The sequence below is a fragment of the Procambarus clarkii genome, chromosome 37, assembly GCF_040958095.1.
Source record: "Procambarus clarkii isolate CNS0578487 chromosome 37, FALCON_Pclarkii_2.0, whole genome shotgun sequence".
In the NCBI taxonomy this organism is placed as follows: domain Eukaryota; kingdom Metazoa; phylum Arthropoda; class Malacostraca; order Decapoda; family Cambaridae; genus Procambarus; species Procambarus clarkii.
The window spans coordinates 24,884,152-24,906,641 of NC_091186.1; the positions used below are offsets into that span (position 1 = coordinate 24,884,152).

At 39.7% G+C, this 22,490-nt stretch overlaps 2 protein-coding genes across 4 annotated transcripts; one reads left to right on the forward strand and one right to left on the reverse strand.

Moving 5' to 3' along the window:
• Nucleotides 1-1,587: 1,587 nt before the first annotated feature.
• LOC123765841 (serine-aspartate repeat-containing protein I) lies at nucleotides 1,588-7,204 on the forward strand. 2 transcript variants are annotated; one of them, XM_045754637.2, is made up of 3 exons: nucleotides 1,588-1,685; nucleotides 3,734-4,919; nucleotides 7,066-7,204. In XM_045754637.2, exons 1-2 carry the CDS (start codon nucleotides 1,674-1,676, stop codon nucleotides 4,880-4,882), a joined length of 1,161 nt encoding a protein of 386 aa, XP_045610593.2. In that variant the 5' UTR covers nucleotides 1,588-1,673; the 3' UTR covers nucleotides 4,883-4,919; nucleotides 7,066-7,204. The 2 variants fall into 2 exon arrangements, with proteins under 2 accessions (XP_045610593.2, XP_045610592.2); XM_045754636.2 differs by lacking the exon at nucleotides 7,066-7,204 and having other exon boundaries at nucleotides 3,734-5,340.
• Nucleotides 5,318-21,913, reverse strand: Ssadh (succinic semialdehyde dehydrogenase). Of its 2 annotated transcripts, none has more exons than XM_045754634.2 (12): nucleotides 21,686-21,913; nucleotides 20,219-20,347; nucleotides 19,022-19,120; nucleotides 16,674-16,844; nucleotides 16,258-16,341; nucleotides 15,601-15,745; nucleotides 13,858-13,953; nucleotides 10,378-10,541; nucleotides 9,618-9,776; nucleotides 8,732-8,901; nucleotides 7,895-7,982; nucleotides 5,318-7,162 (listed from the first exon to the last, which is right to left on the reverse strand). In XM_045754634.2, exons 1-12 carry the CDS (start codon nucleotides 21,734-21,736, stop codon nucleotides 6,983-6,985), a joined length of 1,536 nt encoding a protein of 511 aa, XP_045610590.2. In that variant the 5' UTR covers nucleotides 21,737-21,913; the 3' UTR covers nucleotides 5,318-6,982. The 2 variants fall into 2 exon arrangements, with proteins under 2 accessions (XP_045610590.2, XP_045610591.1); XM_045754635.2 differs by lacking the exon at nucleotides 21,686-21,913 and adding an exon at nucleotides 21,114-21,218.
• Between the last annotated feature and the right edge of the window lie 577 nt (nucleotides 21,914-22,490).

Consider the following 22,490-nt stretch of genomic DNA (forward strand, 5'->3'; position numbering starts at 1 on the left):
AACGATATGGAAGGAAATGCAGAATAGAGCCAGTGATGAGTACAGATACCACATGCATAACCGAAGTATAACGACCTCTGTATGAACATCAGAGGTCCACGGTTGTTCAATATCCTCCAAGCAACTATGGGAAAAGTTGAACAAGAGTGGAAATCTTCAAGAAAAAACTGGACAGTTTTCTGCAAGAAGTGCCAGATCAACCGGGCTGTTGTGGATATGTGGCCCTTCGGACCGCTCCATGCAACAGCCTATTGGACCAAGCTTTCACATGGGCTTGGGGAGTAAAAGAACTCCCAAAACCACATCCAGGCACAATCCAGGTACCTGGGCCAACGGAGCCACATGGGAACTAAAATATGTGGAACCATATGGGAACTAGACCAATGGAACCACACATACACTAGATCATTGAAGCTACATATGAACTAGACCATTGAAGCCACACATGAACTAGACCATTGAAGCCGCATATGAACTAGACCATTGAAGCCACACATGAACTAGACCATTGAAGCCGCACATGAACTAGACCATTGAAGCCACACATGAACTAGACCATTGAAGCCGCACATGAACTAGACCATTGAAGCCACACATGAACTAGACCATTGAAGCCGCACATGAACTAGACCATTGAAGCCACACATGAACTAGACCATTAAAGCCACACATGAACTAGACCATTGAAGCCACACATGAACTAGACCATTGAAGCCACACATGAGCCAGACCATTGAAACCACACATGAACTAGACCATTGAAGCCACACATGAACTAGACCATTGAAGCCACACATGAACCAGACCATTGAAACCACACATGAACCAGACCAGAGGAGCCGCACATGAACCAGACCATTGAAACCACACATGAACTGGACCAGAGGAGCCGCACATGAACTAGACCAGAGGAGCCGCACATGAACTAGACCAGAGGAGTCGCACATGAACTAGACCATTGAAGCCACACATGAACTAGACCATTGAAGCCACACATGAACTGGACCAGAGGAGCCGCACATGAACTAGACCAGAGGAGCCGCACATGAACTAGACCAGAGGAGCCGCACATGAACTAGACCAGAGGAGTCGCACATGAACTAGACCAGAGGAGTCGCACATGAACTAGACCATTGAAGCCACACATGAACTAGACCATTGAAGACACACATGAACTAGACCATTGAAGCCACACATGAACCAGACCATTGAAGCCACACATGAACTAGACCAGAGGAGCCGCACATGAACTAGACTACACATAAACTAGCCCAATGGATGGCTGGCCCTTCAGCCTATACCCCCATGCAAGAGGCCTGAAAGGAACGTTCATCTTAAGCCTCCAGTTGACATTATCAGCCTCCACGGGAAAAACCAGCGCGCACGACCTCGATACTGAACCCAGAAGCGCATCTTAAAATATCCCTATATTTTGTGTACAAGTGAAAATCTCCATTTCAAAAGCTCATCGTTAGACCATGTCGAAGTGTAATAATCCCTGTGAGCGGTGGACGCTACTGAGAAGGTGATAAGGATAGCCAGTTCACGATAAATGAAGTGAGTCAGGGGGTTTGAGGAAAGGGCATAGTGGGCGGGGTGGACATGACGCTGTTGTATATAAGGCGGCGGCGACCAGAAACAGGCGCCACATCTCCCAGTGAGTGACATCAGCCATGCACGCTCTGGTGGGTACCTCATTCTTCGTGTTTTTAGTTCCCGTTTGTCTGGGACAGGACGATTGTTAGTCTTACCTAAGCCACGACTCAGATCTGGCATCCCTCAGGATGCTGCCCACAATTTTGCCCAACTCCATGGTACCGATTTTCTGATTAAGTGATCAGTGGCATCAGGTGTAAGGATCCGTCTCTCCCTCACTGAGACTCGAACCCAGGACAAATTGATTGTGAAAGTGTTACTCCTCAAGTGAATTATGTTCTGGTTTAGTGGACACCAAAGTATCTCCTGGAACTGGGAAATATTTGTTTACAATATAATGATTTAGTTGCAGCCTCGCTCATCTCTGCCTGCGCGCGCATAATTAATTTTTCTTTGATATTATTACAGTAGCAACGAAGCGTTTGTTATTTATTAATCTATGAAGCAAAATTATTCTTCCGGAGGATTTATGTTGAGGGAAGACTCGCCACTTGAGGCAAGTGCTGTGTGGAGAGTCTTAGTCATATCTTACTATGAAAAGTGTTGGCTCACAAACTTAGCTGAGTACCACTATGTCTTTAGTGACTATCTCTCCAGTGGTCTCGATGATGACAAGAAGTCGGCTGCTTGTCGAAGGTCTAAGCATTAGCTTCATAATCATTTCATTAATTTCTAATCATTATAGTCCTAATGATTTTTATCGCGATGGATTTTAAAATTCAACCGTTTTTTTTAAATTCCTGCAGTGTTCATTGTATCGTGTTCCGGTACAGTGAGGCACACCCAGCTGTTAGTACAGGGTACAGTGAGCCAGACCCAGCTGTCAGTACACGGTACAGTGAGCCACACCCAGCTGTCAGTACAGGGTACAGTGAGCCACACCCAGCTGTCAGTACACGGTACAGTGAGCCACACCCAGCTGTCAGTACAGGGTACAGTGAGCCACACCCAGCTGTCAGTACACGGTACAGTGAGCCACACCCAGCTGTCAGTACAGGGTACAGTGAGCCACACCCGGCGCCGGCCAGCCGGTGAAGGTCAGGTTCAGCATCCCTCCCTGAGGGCCGCATGTGATGGAACCATCATTATAAAAGGGAAAAAATAGTTGCAGGCTAGATACACCGTTAATAATAATAATAATGGTAATGTCTTCTCATAGATATAATAACATAGGATGAAAACCCATACTTGTGTATTTGTGAAATTTATGTAAGGAATTTATACCAAGTCTTTCGCATTCTACCGAGTCCTTTATTAAGATCTGAGTGTGTGATTAGGACGAGACTTACATCTCGACGTCTAATGAGGCTGCTATCCTGGGGTCCAGTCCTCTTAGGTCAAGAAGGATAAGAGGACTGGACTCAGGATAGCAGCCTCATTAGACATTGAGATGTAAGTCTCATCTTAATCACACACTCAGAAGAGTGCGAAAGACTTTGGTGTAAATTCCTTACATAAATTTCACAAACACAAGTGTGGGTTTCTATCCTAAATAATAATAATAATAATTTATTTACACAGAAGTACATACATACGTACATCACAGTCACAGAGATATTAGAAAGAACTTTTTCAGTGTCAGAGTAGTTAGTAAGTAGAATCCACTAGGAAGTGACGTGGTGGAGGCTGACTCCATCCATACACAGTTTCAAATGTAGATATTATTGCGCTCGAGAAGCTCAGGAATCTGTAAATTAGTAGAGGCGGGACCAAAGAGCCAAAGCTCAACCTCCGCAAGCACAACTATGTGAGTACATGCATAAGATACAAGAACAGTGAATTCCTTAGTAAGACAAGTACAATGCCAAAAGCCTAAATGCCTATACGAGTGTTTCGCGCGTTTCAAGCATTTTCGTTCGTTAGTGTAAACAAGTTTTCTGTCCCCCGACAATGGTATTACTTTCTAATTTATGAAATATTATATTAATTCCAGTTAATATTATTATTAACGTCAAACGGTGGCCTACAATTTATATAAATATAAAAATTAACTTGTTCGCAAGTTGTATCAAAGATTCTGCTCAGGCAGGCGTGTCGTCAACGTTTTTTATTAAATGCTGCGTTTCTTGTCTTTCAGTTTCTTCTCTCCCTGTTTTTGGCGGCTCAAGCGGCGCCGCTCGCCGTACTTGATGGCGAAGTAGCTGTCGACACGGAGATTCAACCAGCCGAAGTTGCTAGTCCAGCGGAGAATGGAGCTGAACCAACGGAAGCAGTCCTGGAAGGTGAATCTGCTGCCGGGGAAGTAAACTTGACTCCGGTAGTTGAAGAGGCTGTCACAACTGAGGAGGCTATTCTTCCTGAAGAGACTACCCCAGTTGAAGAAGCTGCCCTAGTTGAAGAAGCTGCCCTAGTTGAAGAAGCTGCCCTAGTTGAAGAAGCTGCTCAAGTTGAAGAAGCTGCCCTAGTTGAAGAGACTGTTCCAGTTGAAGAAGCTGCCCTAGTTGAAGAGACTGTTCAAGTTGAAGAAGCTGCCGCAGTTGAAGAAGCTGCCCCAGCTGAAGAAGCTGCCGTAGTTGAATTGGCTGCCCCAGCTGAAGAAGCTGCCCCAGTTGAAGAAGCTGCCGTAGTTGAAGAAGCTGCCCCAGCTGAAGAAGCTGCCCCAGTTGAAGAAGCTGCCCCAGTTGAATTGGCTGCCCCAGCTGAAGAAGCTGCCCCAGTTGAAGAAGCTGCCCTAGTTGAAGAGACTGCTCAAGTTGAAGAAGCTGCCGCAGTTGAAGAAGCTGCCCCAGCTGAAGAAGCTGCCCCAGTTGAATTGGCTGCCCCAGCTGAAGAAGCTGCCCCAGTTGAAGAAGCTGCCCCAGTTGAATTGGCTGCCCCAGCTGAAGAAGCTGCCCCAGTTGAAGAAGCTGCCCCAGTTGAAGAAGCTGCCCCAGTTGAATTGGCTGCCCCAGCTGAAGAAACCGCCCCAGTTGAAGAAACTGCCCCAGTTGAAGTGGCTACCCCAGTTGAATTGGTTGCCCCCGAGGTCGAGGCTTCCCCAGTTGATCAAGCTGTAGAAGCATCGAATGTGGTACACACAGAGCCCGTCGCCTTCCCTGTGGGAGCTCCGGTCATCACCAAGTCAAGTCCTGCAGCACCATCAAACCTGGTAGACCCCTTGGCTGAGGTGGACCCTCGTTTCCGGTCCTTCATTTACCCCAACGACGCCCCTCACATCGTAGCTGCCAAGGTCGTGTTCTTCCGCCACCACGCCTCCCGCCTCCCACCTCTCGTTCCTGCTGTGTAAACATTTTAGCTTGGATTCTTTTGAGATGCATTCAGTGGTAAGTTATTTGTATAAACTTTAGTACTGTGTATATATACATATATATACAAATACAGTATGTATATATGTTCTGAGAAAAATTTAAACACGTGATTTGGCCATGCAAAGAACCGCATTGAGAGCAATGTTAGTTTAACTCTTACAAAGCTAAATTGTTATTGTTTTCTTGTGTGGCTCTGCGTATGCGTCAATGTTGAACCCCTAACAATGTTCACTTAACCATCTGCAGCCTCATATGTTATAGAAGATAAATGTGAAAAATTTGTGCAATGTAATATTGTACATTAGTCCGTTGCAGGCCTCATGGACCCGATAATACTGTATTAGGTAAAAACAGGGCATTTTTATTTTTATAAGTTTGCTTTCTTGGTATAAATGGGACAAAAAAAAGGTTAACATATTTAAAATTTTATTTAAATTTCAGAGTGGTGATTTTGTCATTGTATATATATCCCATTCACGATTTTTGTAAATACTGTAGGTGGAAAACAACAGGGTATTGTCGATTGCGTGTTAACTAGTATTGCTCATCTAGTCGTAGTACGATGGTAGGGGGCCCCGAGTCCTGGCGTGGCTGCCCGCACACCAGACAGTGGTGGAGTACAAGAGTATGACAAGTCCATCAGATTAAGTCATCAGTCACAGCATCATATAGTCATCATTAGTCTTTGTGATGCCAGACAACCGTGTAACATTTGTACATAGCTTGGGAATCTTGGCAAACCTGGCCTCTTATCATCTCAAACTGCTCAATATTTCTGGATTTTTGTCTTCTTTTTCTTCCTCTTGTGCTGGAAGCGAGAACTTCACAAAGAGACTGGTGAGTTGCGTGAGCATTTCGGAGCTCCTCACGGGGAGGCCGGTGCTCCCAGCTCCACACCGCTGGGAGGTGGTCACTAGTGCTTATAGAACTCTTGCTCAAAATTTCCTAAAATCTTTCTCAGCATTTAATGAAATGTTCTAAAGAGTATCTTATTTTTAGATTTATGGAGCATTCACAAAATGCACTCAAAGGCAATATTTTTCCAGCTTTGTAAATGAATAGAAATTGTAAACAGGGCTACCTATGCCTTAGTGTACAAATTTCCATTCCGTATAGACGGTTGGATTTGTGTTTGTCTTCGTATTTGAAAGATATAACAGAGTATTAATTTAAAAATAAAGTCCTAATTAGTATACAATGTTGGTCTTATTTGTAACATTTATCCTTATCTCAACAAACTGTGAGGCTATTAATTAAAACATTTATAGATATTCCTAAGAAATATAATAAGTGGGGGTGATCAGATGGTGACAATGGGTCATCTTTGGTCTAGCATGCGAAGGGTGTATTAAACCTTTGGTTTGGCAATAGTGAAGTGAAGTGAGTGAATAGTGAATCCTTATTAGCCAAACTGAAGTTGGTAATTTGAACCCTGGGCATTGGCAATACTGAAGAGCAGAGTATAACTGCTGGAGGAGACCAGAGAAGATGGTAATCTGAGCAGCTGGTCACGTACATGGACAAGGACAGCATTCTGCCTTTCCTTTCCTCCAGTGTGGTAAGGTCAAGTTCTCTCCGTCTTCTCTCATAGCTCAAGCCCTTCAGCCCAGGAATGAGTCTCATTGCTCAATCCTGCACTAAATGAACCACATTTTTAATAATACAGAATCTACTACACTGTACCTGTACTTATACAGGCCAGATAAACATTTATCGTGCTGAATCTCATTCTTTAGAAGAAAAGTGAGATTTATCACTTAGTTCAGTAATCATAAACTTGCATACCTTGCAGATAATACACACAACATAATTTTACTTACATTCCACAGAACAATTTAACAATAAACTCAAACAATATAAAAAAACTGCAATGTATTTTGAAACAAACTGCCTGTTGTATTACATCACTAAATCTCGATATATATTATTTTAAATATTAATGTGAGGTAATTACAGTAATTGAAAAATATAGAGAAGACAAGGTTTTATTGTATGTGTTTATTCATAATCTTGATAAATTAATTTCAAAGTATCTTTTACTGACAGGTCCTGAATATGCTTTGAATAAATATAAACCTTTAGTTGATACCACCTAAGCATATGTATTTTAAATAAGTGTAATCATCAATGCCATGTCTTGAACCCTCTCTCCCAATTCCAGATTCTTTGACACCTCCAAATGCTCCTTCTGCAGCAGATATGAGGCCTTCGTTAATACCAACCATTCCTGTCTCCAATTTACGAGCCACTCTCCAAACCTAGAAAAGGAAAGAATCTTTTGTATAGAAACTCAAAGTCTTCATTAATAACTGATCTACTGTACAGTACAGTACATGACACCAATACCCCTTCTCCCACCGCCATCATCACCAATAAATACCAGCTATACCCCAACCCCATAACACCCATCAACCTCCTCACTAACACACACAAAAATTTCATTAGACACATGAACAAAGACCCCCCTTCCCTTTCCCTTCATTACCTACACTCTGATTTTGACCAAAAGGCTGGGAAGTCCCAGTGTCCTCTTCAAGCTAGTCTCTTAACTGCTGCTTTATTATGTACTAATAGGGTTATGTTTTTACTAGATATTTCAGAGGTCACTGTCCAATTAAAACCTCATTCTTTTGCAAGATTCGTCTACTAGCTCGTCGGGAAGTGGTATACACAGCCTGCGAGGAGCTGGTAAGGATTTTGTTGGCATCACTTCTCACATTGACGTTTCCTGTTATGCATTTGTTTGGGGGAGAACAGCTATGTTCTCATCTAATACGCTCTAGTTTTTGTAGTTTGTTTTCAGGCTAAAGAGCTTGCAAGGCAGTTGACCATAGTCAATACATTTTGAGCAGCTGTTATATCAGAGTTTGGGCCCATCCTCATATTATAATATCATAACACATCCTCAAAGTTGTCTAAATTACATCTGGTTACTATATCCAGAAAAACTATATGATGCATTTTTATACATTCTTAGTAATTTAACTCACTTGTGACACATCTTGGCTGTAGAAGTAAGATGCTAAACCACTCTCTGATGCATTTGCAATTGCAACAGCCTCCTCTTCCGTTTTGAATCTGCAATAAGTGTAAATACATGAAGCGTGGAGACTATTATAATCAAGGAAAAAATTAGATTGTAATAAAAATGATGAACAATCAAATCAGTCTGTTCATTACTCTTAAGATTTTATGAGACCTGAACCCTAAATAATCCTTCCATGAAGGATTAGTTTTCCCGTTCCACGTAACCGAGGTTCTACTTGTCAGTAACCCCCTGGAATTCATTTTCCTCACCCTCCTTGAATGCCTTCTATCATACTTTCCAGATGTCTGGACCAGTGTAGAGCATCCTTCTTAGTTCACACTCCACAACTCTGCCATTTCATATCTTCCATGTACAGTACTAATAGTACTGTACATGGTACAGTATTACCATGTACAGATATTAGTACTGTACTAATATTAGTACAGTACTAATATCTCAACAAAATAAAGGAAAGTTCACTAATGCTATTGAACTTTTTAGCTAGTTCAATAGCTTACTAACTTTCTTTAGTAAACTTACACGCTAGCTAAATTAATATTTTATAAAAAAATTGTAATGCATAATACACCTCACTGACCTCAAACAATCTGACCTCAACCTTCTACCATTTTACCCATTTATAAGCACAAGTCCCAAGTATTTGTGATAGATTAGATAAAAGCCCATACAGGCAAAAAGGTTATTTTCTATGAAATTCTAATCTGATCTTGGTGCTTCTCTATATAATAACAATATGTAATTTTAAACATATAATTAACAAAACTCAATATTTATTCACTTTTTTAGAGCTATGACAGGGCCAAATATCTCTTCCTGGAAGCATGCCATATCTTCAGTCACATTACTGAGTATAGTTGGCTGGAAGAATTTGCTTCCTATACTGTGACATTTTCCACCCAGCTCTACTTTTGCACCAGCCGCTACTGAATCATTCACAATCCTTTCAACCTGTAAAATAAAAGTATAAATTAGATAATTAACTGTAGTCAAGCATATAAAAATTATACACCTGAGAGAGACAATGTGAATGGTGCACATACTTGTAAAATGTAAATAGCCTACAACCCTGACACAGGCTTGAAGGGCAAAGAAAAACTAGACATTTACCTGTAGGAGCCAAAGATTTCCAAAGCAATAGGAAGATATTCAAAGACCAGGTGACTGGCAGAGTTGGGTGGGTTTGTTCCCTAGACCAGGGGTGAACCAGACCACCACCAGAGGAGTGAACCATAAGGATTGCTAGTTAAGCAGTTGGCAAGTTTGCTATTTGGACATTTGGCATGGTCTAAATCATTTCTCGGAGGGAGTTTGAGTGTTTTGTGGTGTCGTCCTTCCTTAGCATTTAAGGGCCTTTTCTCTCAGTGTTGCTTTGATTTCCGATTAACAAGTGCTCTCACTTTGTCGAGGAGGCAATGAGAGATATATAAGCCTTAGAACTCTGTAGGCAAATTTTTGTGTATCGAGTACCTGGCTAAGCTAGTCTGACCAATAATGGCCAGTACACAAGCTGAAGGAATTACTGGGAAAGCAGGGGGTTAGCCCCCCAAAAAAATTTCCTCTCAAGGAAATTCTTGCAAATTCAGTTAGGTCTTACCTTTCATGAAGATTGTTAACAATATATAATAAACAGGTTAGCCAAACCAAAATATCTGTAATGCACTTGCCTTTTTCAGCTGACTGTTGTTTATGAGTGGACCTATATTCACTTCCTTCTCAAAACCATCACCAATGACCAGTGTTTTGCTGACAGTTTCCATTAGAGCTTCCAAAAATTTATCGTATACTTCTTCCTGGACCAATATTCTATTGGCACTTATACAAGCCTGTAAATTATTACAAAATTATATATATTTATATTTAGTACAGTATATTAGAAAAAATCCAACTCATCCACCAAAACATCAGTACACAAAATATACCAATTGAAGGGACACGTGTACAAAATATAAACTGTGGCACTAAAAGTCCACCACTGAATGTAATGAAACGCCTCTTTCTTGGGGTAGGGGGCTTTCGTGGTTCCCTGTTGCTAGCCACACTGATATACACTCTGCCCGAAACGCTGCGCGTACTAGTGGCTTTACAAGACTGTAATTACCATATTATGTATCCTCACATTCCCAATGTACCTTCTTGTATATGCATAAATAAATAAATAAATAAATATATGCATATACTGTATATGCACACTGATATTTATATGCATGAACCTTTTGCAATTCCCTAAGGTTTGGCAGCCTTAGTAGAATAGCTCAAAGTTCACAGGGGGCCCTTTCAGAAATAGAAATGCAAATTTCTTCATAAATCAGAATTTGTTAAAATTCAGAATGGATTAAGAGTGATATGAATATCTACAGTATAATTGTAGATATTCATCTAAATAATCAATTTCTATATTTTCATCCAATATTATAGTACACTTACTTGTCCTGAATTTCTAAACTTTGCAATCATAAGGCCTTCCACGGCAGATTTAATATTTGCTGAATTAAAGACAATAAATGGAGCATTTCCTCCAAGTTCGAGTCCAATTCTCTTGACACCATCTGAACAGAGCTTATATAAGAGCCGTCCAACTGCTGTCGAGCCTAAAAAAAACAAGATACAATTATTAAACTTACTGTAACTAAGCTTGTATATTAAATCTTCAGACAGAGTAACAGATTTTCTTTGTACAGTACAGTATTCACTCGCTAATGCGGATCACACGTGGCGGATCACCATCCACATAACAGGAGATCAGAGTTATCCAAAGTCTTACTGTGCACACCACAATTATTTAACAAATTACTTTATTATTTAGCCACAAACAACTGAATTTTCATTACCACAATGAATATTAATAATAGATGTACATTATTATGCCATCTTCATTTAAATAAATAAAATTTGACCAATAATTTAACTTGCCTTGGTGTTGCAAGATGTTTTGATCGCTCTCAGATTGTAATACAGTACTGTATTGGGTATTGTACTTTACAATACAGAAAATTGATTCTATACACATTACAGTATAATGAAAGTACTTTAAAACAGCACATTTTAAATGAAAATGGAAATACAGATTGTGCCAATAAGTAGTTTAATCAATCTAGGCTAATTTAACCAAACCTAACCCTATAATTACTGTGCAAGAGCTTGCCAAGCTCAGTTTTGATTTTCAGATGCTGAGGCTTCATTGGTTGAAAGTGTTTGGAATTCAGGTCTTACCAAGACCTGAATTCAGGCTGGGAGCATTATTGCTCCCAGCCTGAATATCTCCTGGTCTTTTTTACTGGACAAACTCAAGAGTTATCCAAGCCTACCAAATAGTTGTCAAAGATAAAATTTTCCTAAATGCCCCACCAACCACCCAAAATCTACAACTGTATATCTATTTTGATTTCTTTAATTTTTCACTGTCCTCAGTCAGTTCTTTGCCCCACCTGTAGTACTGACAAACTTTTAAAATCTGAATTTTATCTGTGGAAGCATTATTAACCAAATAATGGTTAATAATGGAAGCCTTATTAACCAATATTAACCAAATAACTATGTTTGCCATAAGGGAATTACTATTGCCATTTGTGATGCAGCTTCCTTCTCATCTTCCATATCACCATTAATGCTATGAACAATCTTGATACAGGCGATGAGTCACAATAACGTGGCTGAAGTATGTTGACCAGACCACACACTAGAAGTTGAAGGGACGACAACGTTTCTCAATCGACTTGAGAATGGTCCAGGACGGACCGAAACGTTGTCATCCCTTCAACTTCTAGTGTGTGGTCTGGTCAACATCTTGATACAGTACATTTTATTTTGTCGGCCTCCTTTTGAAGTTCACATGGGCACTTCACATTGGGATCAAAGCTCAACCCAGTACCAATGTACTTTCCTCCATGTAGAGGTGAAAAGGGAGTTTGTAGAGGCCATTGTTTCCAGTAGAGACAGAGTCTCAAGTGCTCAGTGTAACCAGTCCGTCTGAAATGTGTTACTGTACAGACTCAAGGGAGCTACTGAGGAGCAGTCCAGAAAGAGACATTCTATTATAATCAAATCATTATTATTTCAAAGAAACATTCTTAAAGCTCTACTACCTTCTGCTATAGGTAACCAAGATGCAGAAAATACCTGAAGAAATGGTTCACTATCTCTTATTATCTATTGTCTCTGCTTCCCTATTACATAAATACTGTACAGTACAGTATAAAAAGACCAACCCCACCTTTTCTTACACCCAATGCCTCTGTTTATCCAACAGTAAATAGGTATCTGGTAGGTAGGTAACTGTTGTGGTTGGAATCAAGGGCTAGGAGCCGATGGCTTAAGAAGACCTGGACAATGGGAAGCCGTAGGCTTGAAACAAATAAGTTTGCAGGTATCCTATGGTTTGTACAACCCTCTTTACATGCTATACAAGTGCAAGCCTCCAGATAAACCCAGAAGAGGATCTGAAGGGTTGCCATATCTTGCACCTTCTCTCCCAAAAACTTAAATCACTTGTGTGCATTATTGCTCCCAGCCTGAATATCTCCTGGTCTTTTTTACTGGACAAGCTCAAGAGTTATCCAAGCCTTCCAAATAGTTGTCAAAGATAAAATTTTCCTAAATGCCCCACCAACCACCCAAAATCTACAACTAGCACCTTGCATACTTCTGTGCTCAGGCTTTTAATTTGTGAGTGACATCATAAGCAGCTCACCTAGACATAGGGTCAAGGCTGGAAGACACCCACACCCATTCTGTACTAGTACATTTAGCATGCCTGAAGGTGAAAGCTATCACTCGTCCAATAGGGCTAATGTAAGAGGTAGAATGTATGCCCTTCATCCGGATACACCCCAACTTAACCCTCACCTGAAAGTAATAAACAAACACTTATTATGTGATAGCATTGCTCTACTCATTAAATGATTTATTATACAGATAAGTGATGTTGGGCACTCTAAGATTAATAAGGGCTTCATAAAGAATCCTGAACGTGTATAAAGTACCCCACACACATGCACCAACAACATCTGTTGAAAGGAGGGAAAGGCTGGTACCTTAGTCGTCTAGCTCAACACAAGCTCAGGTCCCCACAAGTAACCAGCATAATTACACAAGTGTAGCTATAGAATGAGAGCTACCCTTGTGGTATCGCATCTTCCCAATACTCTGTCATATAATACTTTGACACTACCAATGGTTTTGTTATCCACTGCCTACACACTTAACTTATTCCCACCTTCTACAACACTGTTTGCTAAAAAGCTTCCTTATATTTTTTGGCACCTTTGTTTCTTTAGCTTGAAACTGACCTCTTGTTCTTGAAGTTGCAGGTTTAAAAAATTCCTCTTTATCAATTTGTTACTATTTTGTACATAGTGATCATATTACCTTCTTCATCCTATCTTCCAGCCTTGGCATATTTAATGCCTGAGGCTTCTCCTCATAGCTAATGTTTTCAAGTTCTATGCACCCTTTCTGGATGTTTTCATACTGAATATGCAAATAAAATCACTTAGAAATCCAATATTACACAGTAATGTTAAGTTTAGTTAGAACTTTGCTACTGTGTAACGAAAAAAATTATATATACTGTATATACAGTATATTTATTTATTTTTATTGGGGTAGGGTGAGGGTCATATACTTCCATGATTGGAGTGTTGTCTGTGAACATTGGTCAGAAATCTGTGGTGAACATAAACAGCCAGAGACCATGCTGCTGGCCAAAGTAACTGTGTTGTAATTCAACCAATTCTTAAGAATTTATATTTTTTATTAGTTTATGGAACATTTTGTCGTTGCATTCTGATCAAGAAAATCTTACCTGCATTAATAAATTGCAACAAATAAGTCTTGCCCACTACTTATTGATAGTTGGTGGCACCTCTAATTTAAACTTTTAATGAAAATTGTACTACAACACTCTACCTGTGAAGGAGACGCCTGCAACCTTTTTACTGGTACACATAAGCTCCCCAACGACTGATGTATTTGCTCTCGATGTAGTCACAACATTGATGACACCTGACAAGAAGATAAGCTCACAATATAAAACGTGTGTTTCCTTGTCAAAACTTGATAATTTTATACAGTTCTATATAAATAAGTTGCTGTTATCACTGAAGAAGAAGAAAGGATTACTTTATGTAAAGTGGCAATGATTGTTTTTAAGGCATCACCACACATCAATAATATGAAACCTGGTACAATAAAAACCCTGGTAAGCCAGGGAAAAACAATTTGAAAGTATTATTTTTAATTAGAATAATCGTGAGAAGTGAAAATGTCATGGAGTGCAAAAGTGCAAAAGTTGGTAGATTGTCAAATTGAAGAGGTGACAAGTTTAACATTGATGACAATATTGTGCTGATGTGTGCCTGTAGTTGGATTTTGGGTTATTTCTACTTCTAGGTCTTCTTTCCTGATGAAGGAGGTTTTCCTATTATTCTGTACTGAATTTGGAGTCTTCTACCGCCTGTTCCTATACTTGTAACTTTCCACATGTCGGTTTTAAAGTGCAGTAGCCATTTTTCAGGCTATCTCTAGCGATATCTCTATAGTTTTGTAGGGTATTAGGGCCCTCATATGATCTGATTCTTCTAATTAAATCCATAATCAATAAACATGATATGAATAAACTTGTAACCTCTGTTAGGTATTTTATAAATATTAGGAACAAGATGGACTCTAGTTCAGATCCTCATGATACTTTATTCATTAACTTTCTCTGCTCTAACCCTTTGTCTTGTTCCCGAGTTTCTCCCTCCTTCAACATTGCACAACCCAAAAAAACCCAGCCTGCTTCTCTAGATCGAGTTGAAAGTTTTGTTTTTCGCAAGAACGTGATCAGCTAATTATTTAAATGGTCAGTGCCCAATATGTCCACTCTTCCCAAAACTGGGTCGTTCTCACTTGCAAGGTGATCGGGTGAGGGTGCTAACCACTCCGCCACAAACGTTTTATTAACATAATGGTTAAAACAAACCAAGATAAAAACCACCACAGTGACATTTTAGCAGTGCATTCAGAAGTAAATATTGTAATGCTCTATATAATATAGAAATACCCTGTATATAATAAATATCAGCGCTCTACCCCAATATACACCGAAACATGTATACCTTAGCAACAGGTTTAGGATAAACGTGCCTTACAATAACAGCTTTAGGAGCTATCGATACCTCTTCTTTTCTCTAATGGAGCTCGTGTACCTCTAGTATACTGTAGTGAAACTAGTTAACCTCAGATTTTAAATGAAAAGGTTTTGCTTTCATATGACTTGATAAGGATCCAGGAAAGCCTGATGAGTTGTCACATTCCTTTCTTTTCATGTGTAGGTTCAGTTGTATATTTATACAGTAGACGGGACCTAATTGAAGAAAGGACCTATGTTGTATAGGTAGGACCTGAAGTAGAATCAGGAATTGCACATACAGTAGAACATAAAACACCATATTAATACTTGTGCATTTTAAATGTGAATCTTGTAAACAAAATTAGTTTTTTGCATTAGTATTAAGATTACTATTATGGAGATGCAATTTTTGTAGTTTAGATAGGAATTAGCTAAATGTAAACTTCTTAAGTAGGATTAAAACTTGTGATATAATTAATTCTTTCCAGAGAAGGCAACCAATTTTACATCTGAGTAAATGTTCTCAAAAAACGTACCTGGTGGAAAACCAGCTTTTTCTGCCAGATCTACAGCAGCAAGTGCAGACAAGGGTGTGTCCTCTGCAGGCTTGATGACACAGGTACAGCCTGCTGCCAGAGCAGCTCCAGCTTTACGAGTAATCATGGCATTTGGGAAGTTCCACTAAAATAAAGACAATACTGTAATTATCATTTTATTGGCCTCATAGTTATCTTTCATTAAAACTGTTACAGCAAGATATTTAAAATTATAAAATGACTTAGGCTTTGATTATACAAAAAAGTTTATATCCAGCAAACCTGTCACCAAATTACAGCTAATGTTAAAAACTTTTGTCCATTACATTCATAAAACAATTCAACGGTTCTCTAAACGTAACTTAAAGGGAGCCGGTCAGCCGAGCGGACAGCACGCTGGGCTTGTGATCCAGTGGTCCTGGGTTCGATCCCAGGCGCCGGCGAGAAACAATGGGCAGAGTTTCTTTCACCCTATGCCCCTGTTACCTAGCAGTAAAATAGGTACCTGGGTGTTAGTCAGTTGTCACGGGCTGCTTCCTGGGGGTGGAGGCCTGGTCGAGGACCGGGCCGCGGGGACACTAAAAAGCCCCGAAATCATCTCAAGATAACCTCAAGATAACCTCCACACTTACCATTTCTACTGTCAAAGCTACTTACCGGAGTAATCATTGCTGCTACACCTATAGGCTGACGTAAGAAGATCATCTCCTTGCTGGCTGAAGGACTTTGTGCTACCTCTCCCTGTATGCAGAATTAATAATTCTTAAAATAAAATATAAATTAATCCAAGCTAAAATAAGTAAAATTTTATCAGGGGAAAAACCAGGAGAATATAACATTATTCCTTGAAAATAATAAAGCTTCAGTCAATAACAAACTCTAGGATGATAAGCATTGTACCATAATAGTATTAAATGGAAGAAAATATAACAATAACAAAAATTATAATTACAGAATTCACATGGGAAATTTAATCTCACAGACTACATACTGTATAATCCTCATATTATACAAGAATTTTCATAGACTTAGAGAAAATGCCTTTAGTATTAAATACAATTGAAAATACTTACATATATCCTTTTAGCCTCTTCAGAATACCACTCCAAAAATGAATTTCCATACCCAATTTCTCCTCGAGACTCTGTCACTGGCTTGCCAGCCTCTGCAGTAATTATTAATGCAAGGTCCTCTTTGTGTTCTTCCATTAAGTTGTACCACTTTCGAAGGAGAAGTGATCGCTCCTGTTTTGAAAAGCAATACAAAACTACTGTCAGAATATGAGACACATTCAGTCATATCAATAGACTTGATGACCATCCCAGCAACAGCTATCCACTATTCCAAAAAAGTATTAGAAGTGAACAATATTTATGATATGCATGCATTTATGTATACACATACAAATACAGTATAGCCATTTGTGTAGTAAACTGGGGGAAGTGCTTGTTATTTGATCAGTCTGGTTAAGCACCATTTGGCTTAGATGTGATGGCTGGGTGAACACAGCCTCGGACTTGATGGAATAACAACTTGGTTGCCATGCTATCTAAGCGACCAACTCCCTCTTTGGAGGCTTTATCCAGCACAGGATTGTTCAGTGGAAACTATTCATGTAATTTATTAAAATTTAGCCAAGTGAAATGATAGCCAGAGGAGAGAACAGTGAAGGTGTGTGTCAAAAGTGGTACAAGGTCAATGAGCAGATGCAGTGAATCAGCTGCTAAAAAGAAACTTGTGTTGCAGAAGGCACTGCCAGAAGAATGATTGCAAATCATATGCAGTGGAAGCACTGTATAGTAGTGGATGTGAAAGCACATAATAGTGTATACAGTATCTTAAATGACAATTCAACTTTTGTGAGTGCAGTTAATAATGAAGAAGCACTCTTAGCAGTGTGGTAGATGCTGGGTCACTCCAACTCACTGTAGGTAAGATGAGGATGCACGTGTGTGTGACATGAGGGGGGCTGCTCTGTGGTCCACCTCATCTATATGGAAAAGGTGGTAAGGGTAATGGGACAGGAGAATGCATCATGTACTGGTTTCCAGTTGCAGTTCACTTGGCAGATGCTGGGTGACTATGAAAACAGGCTACTGATGGATGACAATAACTGCATTACATATTACTGTACCTTAATCTTGCTACATATTATACCACATATTATAAAAGTGAAGAATGTATTTTCTTATTTTGCTAAATTCATACAATATACCTTAAATTAGAGAAACAGAAAAGTTTAATTTTAAAATATAGCAACATATAAAATGTCTCAAAAACAAAATATACATCATTCATATATATATATTTTACATAAATAACTGATGCAGCAGAACTAGTCTTATCACACGGGTTACTTGTTAATATGAATACACACCTTACAAAAAAAAATCCTGGATAAACTTGACAAAAATCGTAAATTTACTGCTTTCAAAAACAGTATTGTAATAATCTTTTCCCATTTTCATGGGTTGGAGGATGTGTTGATTTATTTTATTGGGGAGGGGGGGCCTGTTTGGGCATCCCATGAGCTTGTATTTGAGAAGAGTTTTCATGTTCCATGAGCATCAATTATTCCAAAAGTTTGGGCCCCTTGAGCCAACAGATACACCTACCAGGGCAGCAAGGAAGGCCAAATGCTGGCTAATGCAGAAGGGGTACATCATCCCAAGCAGTGACCCCCACTTTTTAACAGGGGGGCCCCAACTGCATCATATACATCCTTCCACACTGGTGCAAAGACAACTTTTCTCCTCTCACTCCCAGCCGAAACTCCCGACCAGCCCCCCCCCGCCCCTCCCCAAGAGCAGCCCCTAATGGGCAGTTCCTCCAGTGGGTGGTCCAATGATCAGCCAATGACCAATGAAGCTACCAAAGGGTGCCCTACGTTGGTCTGGTTTGCACGTACAATACCCAGAGAGAGAGAGAGGGTGCAGAAGCAACCCCCTACCAGCACCACGGTGTCGTACACAAGCACCTTCACCACGATAAGGGGTGCTCCTTTGAGGGAGTACATCTCCCTAAGGGTTCGCTGAACCTGCACTTAATTCTAGTAAGGTACTGAAGGAGCCCTCACAGAAATCTTTGTATATACTTCTGCAAATACAGTACCTCACTCATCCCTGCTATATTCTAACAATTTTTTTGCACTTTTACTCTTCTAACAACCTATCTGTATTTACTATACAGTATACCATACTGGTTTAGCATTTTCTCCTCACAATTCCCTTCCTATCAGTTGTGCATTTATATATGATGTCATGCATTGTCAAAACCATTCGGTATTTGTTAGGTGCTATATAGTTAAAAAATTATCAATTAACTTGTAGAAATAGATTTGACTAGTTTTATAAATATGATTATGTTACCGACCTGAAAATTCACATGGATTAATTCAGTATAAGCATCAAATGGAACTTACCCTTGCTGTAGTCTTCTGCCAGGTTTTAAAAGCCTCATATGCAGAATCAATAGCTGCCCGAGTGTCAGCTTCTTCCATGTCAGGCACACTAGCAATCACCTGTATAGAATATATACATATAAAGACACATTTGTTACACCAATGTTTCGTTTATCAAAAAGACGGGTGGCTAAGCTTTTCCAGAACTGTCCCCTGATGAGCAATGGGTTTGTGGCAGCAATAAATATGACACTTCATGTGCACAGAAATATTTATGTCGCAAAAAGAAACATTATAATGCCTGCTTCTTTAGAGAGATACGTTACAAAACATCTTGCTGTTCTTTTGAAACACTTGACCTAGTACTGTAATGCCTAATCTCCTGGGAGATTCCCCTCAGTAACTCTCTGTAGCTTGCACTCTAAAATGAAGCTGCACCTTGAAATGTACACCAAGCCTGCAAGACCAATGTTGTATTACCAGAAACCTTTACCAGAATCTGGCTCTCTCTACAAGGGAAGATTTGCTTGGGGATCAGAGATCAACTCAAAATTGTGAAATAATATTGAATGTAATGAAACAGCCTTTTCTGATGGACCTCAAATATTCCCTTACGCTTAAGCGCTGGTACCGCCAATAGTTAATCACACTAGGTCTCTGAAAACTATCCTTCTCTACCAGAAGCCAGGACCAGATTCTGGCTCACTTTAAGTGGCAAGGGAAGCTCTGGGATCAGAGCTATACCCAAAACCAAAAATAAATTTACCAGAAACCATAAGCACAACAAAACAAGCAACAGCTTGGCCCCGACTCCCGATAGGTAAATATGGATCCCAGAGTGCACATCTCAAGGCCAGGCTTCACCAGAACACAAGTTACAGGAAACTACCAAAGGCCAACCAGAGAAGGGCACTTCACTGCTTTCAACATGTAATTTATACCCTTCAATTCTTCTAGGTTACTGACAACACAAATATAGAATCTGTCATTGAATACACAAAAGTATTTTAAAATGTGTTAAAAATTAGGTTGTGATCAAATGGCTACATTATAATAATTTACATATTATGCATATTTCTGTAGGCAATCTCTGTCCCGACGAGCAAAGAAATTATATAATATTTAAATTAAAATATGGATACGAGTATGCTATATACAGTATATTGAGTTAGCCAATTAATCTCACATGCATAAACTTAACTTTTATCAGTAGCATACCTTGTCATTGGCTGGATTGGTGACGGGGAAAAGTTTGCCACTTGCCGCCCCTACCCATTTGCCACCAATATATGCCTCTTGGTGTAGCAAAGATGCATAACGCAGTCCATGTCCTTTCAACATCATGAGCTGTAATTATTCAATATTTTATGTAGCATAATTATTAATTACAGAATACTGTACTTAATAGTAGAACCTTGCCATTACAAAAATTTTATTCATTATTTCTTTTATTTTTATGGCAGGCCCCTTAATAGTTCCTCCCGAGCTTAGGCACTGGTACCAGAGGCTACAGAGCGCACTGGGCATCCGAGACTGATGCAGGCCTTCTGAAAACCAGGACTAGAATCTAGTTCACTTAACAGGTGAGGGCAGTATAAAGGTCAGAGAAAATTTTCTCCAAATAATGGAGAAAATTACCCAAAGGTTCCAGGTGAAACAAAATAAACCAGTGCTGGAAACAAGGCAAATGATATTTAACTGGTACCCAACCTTTGCCCCTAACTCAACCAGAGCCACCAAGCAAGTTACTTTTCAAAGGTTTTTGATTAATCAAACAAATCAGCAGGTAACAACCCCTGCTCTACTGTACTTAAATCTGTTCCCAACTGTCAAGGTAAAATGCCCTTAAAAGTATGGTTGTTGACCTGTTTCTGAATTTACCTGTACTATACAGTACAGTACAGTATTTATATGTACACTGTACTTTTTAGGTACAATTTATAACCTGTACAAAGTACACACAGGATTCAGCAGCAGCATATGGGGGAAAAAAAAGTGTCATTTGCCTGAAACATTATGCTTGTTAATGACTTTACAAGATTGTACCATTTAATCTCCATACTCTGCACTTGCATAAACTATTATCTTATTTGTAAATATATAATAAACATGCCTCGTAAAACGAGTAGAAGCACCAATACGCAGATAATGTGTTCTGTTCCCTTCTGTTGAAGGGTTATCAGGAGGGTACTGAGCAGAGCCATGACAGTACGGTACACAATACGGTACAAAGGTCAAGTAGGGTTCATATATATGTGAACACGTTGTACTGAACGAGGGGGTGAGAATAGCTTGAGCTCCCTCATCCTTTTGTGTGTATTTATACCTTAATAAACTTATATGAAAGTCAAGTGGGTGAGGCATGAGGAGCAGTGACAAGACATCCATCACTGTCACCTCCACTTGTCAAACCCGCCTCCTGTGTCGCCTGCCAAAATCCCACGTGTATATAACCTAAGCTTACTTGACAACTCAATATTCTTAGTAAAAACTATAGGGTCAATATCCATTACATTAATATGTATGTCAGATGCGGCGTTATGGTGTTGTCAAGGTAATATACTGTAGTGGACATGGTCCGGCCGGGTATATAGCCCAAATCAGGGTTAATAAGCAGCAATACTGTGTAGCTGCACTGCAGCTCCCAGTACATATATACATGCCAGTGTTACACTATGGACTTACTGTACGGTTATGGTGTTTAAGAAGGGCTGTAAGGCAAGTGACAGTTGTCATAGTGTTAAGAGCGGCTCCAGGGAGGAACAAGTCAACCACAGTGTAGTGTCACCCCCAGCGACCACTGTTGAGTCTGGTGGGCCACTGCGCACCCCTCATCACCCACCACCCTTAACACCCACCCCCTTAACCCCCTCCCCATTACCCCACCACCTAGCCCCTATCCCATAGTACCGTCCCCCATCCCTCATGGGATATCCCCCCATTGCTTCCCAACTCCTAGCTCTCACGTCCGCATGCCTGCACTTCTCTACACTTGAGAAGCTTGAGCAACAAAAATAAGTTATTAATAACTGCTTTTTGTGCATCTGGTACAAATAGAAGTTTATTATGCTTTCTAAAACGAAACTAAGATTAAGTATTATTATGTTGCTGACATCAGTTTTCTCCTTTGTGTAACTAGAAGCAGGAATCCGGACACATTAGGGGTCCATCTAATCACCCAAAATCACCCAAAGCCTCCTAGCATTACCTAAGTAATGAAGAAATATGATATATTTACCCACTATAATGATGGTACTAAAGGTAGAATGTAGAAAAACATCATTTTATTGTGAAATAATCTTTGAATGGACCTTTGAAATATATATTCCCTGATGATTTCACAAAAACGAGTGAAGAGTATATTGTTTATACTACTTATAAATATATACTATTTATATAAAATTTATACGTACTGTACTTATACATATAAGTGTATACATTGAATTAAATAGTAGTTTAAGTAGCGAACACATACTGACGAATAACTTCC

Coding starts and splice junctions, on each gene's coding strand:
- Ssadh (XM_045754634.2), bottom strand. CDS start 21,736: ATGACAACTGTCACTTGCCTTACAGCCCTTCTTAAACACCATAACCGT. Junction 15,746..16,257: donor TAGCAGCAATGATTACTCCG/GTAAGTAGCTTT, acceptor TCTTTATTTTAG/TGGAACTTCCCAAATGCCAT. Junction 9,777..10,377: donor AGTTTAGAAATTCAGGACAA/GTAAGTGTACTA, acceptor AATAATTTACAG/GCTTGTATAAGTGCCAATAG.